We start from the raw sequence: 6061 nt of genomic DNA on the forward strand, positions 1-6061 counted from the left end.
TAAGGGCGCAGTGACAGGATGGGCATCGGCCCATCCCACCTTCACCTTCAGTAGCCAGTATGCAACATGTCAAGAAAAATCAGCATTTTACAGTAACACCAGCTTTTCAGAAGTAGTGCCAGTTGTACAGCAGCCTATACCCTTTGTAACACACAGATTGTACGAAGTCATACTTCTTTTGCAAGTTCTGCTGAAAGTCCTCTGCTAATTCTCGAAGCTTCCATCCCACCTCTTAACAGGGAGAACAATGGTTTGACTGGAAACGGCTCACCAGGCAGAAAAATTACCATTATCTGTTAATATACAGTTTCATAAACATTAAAGAAAAACCACATAGCATAAAACTACACATTTATAAAAGTAGTTTAAGCCAGCTTTTTGAAGCCCATCTGACGAGAGCTTAACAGAATAGTCAATCCATCATTTCAATTGTGTGACTACAACCTATTTTAATTCCAAGAACAAAAAAACCCTGAGGATTTAAAGGGTAAATGCTGTAAATTTTCCACACATTAATGACCTCCAGCAGGCAAATTCACTGTCCTACTCGCCACAGCCAGTCTCAGAAGTGGACCCCAATCTAGAATGTGACGCCCTTGGGCTCCGTCTTGGGCGTGCACCAATCATCATTGTCATGTGTTGTGTTGTAGTGTCTCCAGGCAGATTTGTTGTACACAGGAAGCCTCTCTATCGACTCTGTGGACAGCGCCTGTACAGAACAGATGGGCAGGAAGAGGAAATAAATTGGGACAGTATCTGGAACCACTGGTCAAAAACCACAAAAAGCGCACTAAACATTTTGGTGGTGATATGTAAATTTGACCATTTACCCGGATGTACACGACAGCATCTGTCCCATATCCTTCCAGAGAATACAGCTTCAGGTCTCCCTGGAAGTACCTGGCGTACAAGCGAGAGATGGGAAGGCCATAGCCATAGCCAGCCTGCAAACAAAATTAGCAATTACATTACCCTTATAATATAAAATGGATAGTGTGCACGTGTGTGTATGTAAGTACAGATGCTTATTGACTATTCTGTTCCATTGACCCAATCGCAAGTCAAATATGGATAAATACTGTCACTAAGTAAGTAAAAAACAAATAATTGTCGCCTTCATGCTAGGCAATTATCTTAAGCTTCATCTCCAAAGTAATTGCTTTCCTTTTCTCACCAGAAACAGGAGAAACACCTAGGCATTTAAGACATAATGGGCTGGGGAAAAATTTTAACACAGAAAAGGTTTAAAAAATAAAAAAATGTATGACACATCGTCAAACACTATATGACATGGTTACACTGGTGGTCGCTAGAATTGTGGCTGGATGGATGCTGCCATCGCCCGGCATCAGTAGAAAGTATCGTACGGCATATCGCCAGCCTGGGAGAAGTTCAAAATTCAGTTTGATGACTACTGAACGTGCATTCCTAGCGCACCGTCGAAAATATCGTAAGTCGAACCATCGTAACGTGGAGCATCTATGTATTGGGTGTGGTTGAGATATAGGTCAGGTTCATAAGAGCGTACCAGTGGGGCTCCCCGGGCAGTGTCCGTGTGGGGTAGGGGGGCTGTGGAATAGGTGTAGGTGAACAGCCTGTCAATCTTCCTTAAGGCCACGCCCCCTCCACGGTCCTTGACCTATCAGGAAACTCTCTTCATTTCCAAACTCAGAGTCTGACATAGGTGCACCCCTATTAACCACCCCACTGGAAAAAATACCTTTATAGTGAGATCTTCACTGCCAAGTGCCACCTTGACGTGGATTGGGGGATAATTCAGGGCATCGCCGTACAGCTCCATGGTGGCCCTCATGGCATTCTGAAGAAGCATAATAATCAAAGTTACACCACACAAACACTGGCATGCTTGTGTGTATATACAGTAGTGTGCGTGTTTTTCATTTTAAGTCATTTGATTTCCAGGGGTATAATTAATAAGTCATTACTTTAGCTAAATAGTACTAAAAACAGTAACGGTATTTTTATTTTGTTCATTTTTTGAAGCAATATTAATACTTTTTGTTTAGTTGTAATTTATTTTCATATTTTCTTTCAGTTTACATTAACAACAATAATCCTAAAGCAGACTGATATGTTTATAAGGAGAATAATAACACGCAACACTAGAACCTACCTTAAAAAGCTCAAATATCATATGGTACAGGTGGGAGGGAACATACACCACCGTTACAGGTCTTCCTTTTTCTTTGGCTGCAGATATCAGGCAGACATGCATTTATTACCCACGGGACCTTTTTCGGTTCTCATCGCTATTCCGTCAGAAACCATCCACCTTCCAACTAGGTCATCGTGATGAAAGACCATTTACGTTACAAAATTCACAAAGCTATAGCACTGACCATTTATAACAGCAAGACACCCAATACCACAACTGGACCAATAATCCATTTTTACTTACCATTGCATTCTTCCAGCATCAGCTCCGGCGAGTTCATATAATAAAGATCGCAGAGGCGCTTGGCACTTTCATAGGCATCTGAAAGACGTGGGCGTGAATTTAAAGGTCTTTTAAAGGGAGGGAATTTCGGATTTACAATTTTCACATCCCTGTGTATGGAAGCAAACTGGCATCAGCCACTGTGAGACTTGCATTACAGCCATTAATCCTGCTAAAATGCATCTGTGATGGAGTTTAATGTGAATTACTTGGTAGCCGTAATGACTTCATGAACCACTTTACAGTTGCCAATATAAAACCCCCTGTGTATAAACTCTTGACTACTAAAAACAGAAGAGACACATAACTCTTTCTATGATGGGTGAAAACTGATTGTTATAATCCTCTGGTGACACAGCGATAGTCATCAGGGGCGATGGAAAACTCACCTTGCACCACCTCTGTGACCCGACAGTGCGGATCAATGCTTCCTATCTGTTTCGGGTGAGCTGGGTTGGCCCTGACCGTCCCACCAAAGAGCAGAGCTGTGGAGGGGGAGACACTCTAGAATGAATCAAAGCTCTTCATCTTGACATTAACTGCCACATACAATATGTAATCAAATGATCGCAAGATTGCAGATTCCTTTTTTTAGCAAATTTATTTGGCAGCCGTTTTTAATTCATGGCAACACAGAACTGAAAGCAGGATCATACAGTCTCTGCAGCAATTGGAGGTCAACGGTCTTGCTCAGGGGCCCAATGAAGGGACCACTCAGCCAACCATGGGATTCGAACTGATGACCTCCCGATGACAGGCACAGTGTCATCACCTGAGCCACCCCCCCCCCCCATAATTTGGTAGCACAGTGCTATAACAGGACAACAAGAAGGGGTACAAGACATGACTTTCACAGAACTATATAAAACAATGTTTACAACTCACAGTAAAGACAACTTCAAGTATGGGGTGGCTGTAGGCATTGAGATACAGAGCAGGTTTGGCCAGGATCAAAGCCTTTCCATTGCTCTCTGACCAAAAGCCTGAGACAATGTGCTCAACTCCCCCTCTAAAACATTTCGGTGTCCTACTAAAAAGAGGAACTCCCTCAACTTGGCTACTTCACTTACCTCAGAGAAGGAGCATGTGCTGTGTTGCAGTATCACGTGGAACTAACTTCTAAAAATTCAATAAATCTATGATGTGCTGCATGATTTGTGTGTATGACAGCTATATAAACTGATTTTCTGAATGTCGATCCAAATGAAGTTTTAGAAAAAGGCATATATAATTTTACAATACTAGGGGCTGTTTTTCTGGCCTGCCTTTTAAATATGGCCATTTGGTAATAGCGTTTAGTATAGGGTGACCAGATAATCCATGTCAGGGAGGACACTCTGAGCTAGGACAGGAATTGTAAATTACCATTTCAATTAAGCGGACCTGGATTTCACTTGAGCACTCAGCTCTTGCTGTGTGCTGATTGGTCAGTCTCCTATAATCATGCATGTGTCACTAATGCTGATGTGAAACAGCTGGATGAGTCTTTCAGTCAAGGAAACAAACCAGTCAAAGCACAAGAAGACCTAAACTATTTAGCGGAGCACAGGAGCCTTTCAATTAGAAAGTAGTTTGTAAAACCCGAAGTAGCTCAAAGTGTCCTCCCTGACATGGATTGTCTGGTCACCCTAGTTTAGTATTAAGTTTGCAAAATGTTCGAAACTCACTGTGCTGGTTCAGAAGCATCCGAATGGATATACGGCTCATATAGAAACGATCCAGGAAGTACTGCACGTTCTGGCTGGTGACCGGGTCGATGCCGTGTAGCTCTTTGTACTCCACTACTCCCTGGGCCATGGTAGGGACCACGTCGTTATGCCGGTTCCGGATCTTTATCACCGCGTCCGTGAAACTTGGCAACAAAGGCACATGCATGAAAAATAGATGCTGAAACGATACCCATCTGTGCACGAAAATAGACCAGTGCAGCAGCCACCTACTTACTCATAAATGACTCTGTCATCATCGGCATTTTTGTCCTTAAAGTCGAGGATCTCGTCAAAACTTCGCATATACCTAAACAAACAGTGTTCATTAGCAAGCAATGCTCTCTGTTTATGGAGACTGGAAAGGCCGCTGCATTCAACCAGTAAGAAAATAATTTTAACGTCCAGAAATCCACTTCTAAAACCAGGTGTGGATCGGTAGGGTTAGGATCCAGGGCATAACTTTGGGTGGAGCATTCGGGGGTGCTGAGGTCGCCACCCATTTAAGGGGGTCCAGGGGTGGTAGTATTTGGTGGTTTTGATTACTACCAACACCACACCCACCCTATAATTTACGCCTGTGGTTAGGACTAGAGTAAAGCTGTTAGCAAACTTACCAGCTCTGGACCAAACGAACAGATGGTGTCTTTAATAAATTGTCTGGCAGTAAGTTTATTTCCTTCATGATGTTTGCGAGTCTGACAGGCAGTTCCTGTCTCAGGAATACAAACGAAGTCCTCTCGCAGGCATTTTCCGAGCCTGCAAAAGTGAAAAGCGGGACGTACGGCCCACTTTATTAAAGTCATTTAGCCTTTATGTAATCAAACGTACCAAATAGCATCAGGTAGAAACTCACCGAAATCTAAAAACTGCTTCATAGACAACGGCGACGGGGAAAACCTGGAGTAGTAATCGATATGCTTCCCAAGGGAGCAGCTGCTCAGCAGGGACCGTAAGAGCCGCATGGCGACGCGCTCCGTCCAAAGTTCAGCTGAGTGGTTTAGCCAGCTGGTCCATGGAGATCATCTACCAAGCAGGCGATCCACAAAGCGATCCTTTAAGTCTGCATCACGTTAGTTAGCTAGAGGAGACCCAAACAGCTGGCGCATTTACTTTAACTAAAATGCCGCGTTAATGTCCGCACTCAATAGCTCAGTTACTGGGCAGTGGATGTAACGTCATTGTAAGAAATACGTTTGTCAACAGAGACAAATCGGTCATCTGAAGATCTAAAACCACCGTATTTTAGTTTCTTACACTTAGGCCCACCTTTGTTAATGGAAGTGCGTGGATAGGGAGGAGACTGAATATCCGGTACGCAAACGCCAGACACCTGAACACTGTCACCTTGTGCCCGATCCTGCGGTGCAAAGGCGTCAGATATATGGCTATGAGAGTCTCAGGGCGAGTAAATGCAAGTATAAAATCTGTCCGACGGACTTAACGGTTTCTATGCATTTACACAGGTGAATATTGCAGGACAGTACCTTCGCACCAGTTTGAACCAGCAGTGTCATGAGTTTTTGTTCTTACTACGCCATCTGCTGACCACTTGCTTGATTTATTTTGCAATAACCTGCAATAAATTTCGTATGATTTTCAGAAATCGCCGCTATGAAGAGTATCCAAGTAATAAAAAAATACTGAAATGCATAAAGTGCATTTGAATGTGTCGATAGATAAATTCTGCGGAGATGTGTAAAATACTTAAATGATTGGTAAATTTTTCAAGCATACATGCCAATGCCATCAAGTAGAATTTAGTTCGGCTCAGTTTAAACGCAGTTCATTAATAAATCATTTAAGTTTGTTATAGACATCATGTGATTCAGCTGTGATTTATGGAGGAATGCATTATTTAATTAAAGTGCATTTTATCAATTTAAGATTTTCTTTG

The 6061-nt window shown here is 42.7% G+C and overlaps 1 protein-coding gene across 3 annotated transcripts; it reads right to left on the minus strand.

Moving 5' to 3' along the window:
* Positions 1 to 413: 413 nt before the first annotated feature.
* On the minus strand, positions 414 to 5670 carry LOC111852280 (pyruvate dehydrogenase (acetyl-transferring) kinase isozyme 1, mitochondrial-like). Of its 3 annotated transcripts, XM_023827992.2 has the most exons (13): positions 5652 to 5670; positions 5434 to 5524; positions 5021 to 5190; positions 4782 to 4923; positions 4403 to 4474; positions 4126 to 4310; positions 2848 to 2943; positions 2420 to 2497; positions 2135 to 2211; positions 1721 to 1819; positions 1529 to 1639; positions 831 to 944; positions 414 to 709 (listed from the first exon to the last, which is right to left on the minus strand). In XM_023827992.2, the coding sequence occupies exons 3-13, from the start codon at positions 5127 to 5129 to the stop codon at positions 581 to 583; spliced, it is 1212 nt and encodes a 403-aa protein (XP_023683760.2). In that variant the 5' UTR covers positions 5130 to 5190; positions 5434 to 5524; positions 5652 to 5670; the 3' UTR covers positions 414 to 580. The 3 variants fall into 3 exon arrangements, with proteins under 3 accessions (XP_023683760.2, XP_023683759.2, XP_023683758.2); XM_023827991.2 differs by lacking the exon at positions 5652 to 5670 and having other exon boundaries at positions 5434 to 5643; XM_023827990.2 differs by lacking the exon at positions 5652 to 5670 and having other exon boundaries at positions 5021 to 5643.
* Positions 5671 to 6061: the final 391 nt, after the last annotated feature.

The sequence above is a fragment of the Paramormyrops kingsleyae genome, chromosome 16, assembly GCF_048594095.1.
Source record: "Paramormyrops kingsleyae isolate MSU_618 chromosome 16, PKINGS_0.4, whole genome shotgun sequence".
NCBI lineage: Eukaryota > Metazoa > Chordata > Actinopteri > Osteoglossiformes > Mormyridae > Paramormyrops > Paramormyrops kingsleyae.

Bases quoted from the DNA above. Each gene is read 5' to 3' on its own strand.
- LOC111852280 (XM_023827992.2), bottom strand. From the start codon at position 5,129: ATGCGGCTCTTACGGTCCCTGCTGAGCAGCTGCTCCCTTGGGAAGCAT. The intron at 2,944-4,125 runs GTGAGTTTCGAA...CCCCCTCCACAG, and splicing joins GATGCTTCTGAACCAGCACA to CTCTGCTCTTTGGTGGGACG. The intron at 2,498-2,847 runs GTGAGTTTTCCA...CACGTCTTTCAG, and splicing joins GGTCACAGAGGTGGTGCAAG to ATGCCTATGAAAGTGCCAAG.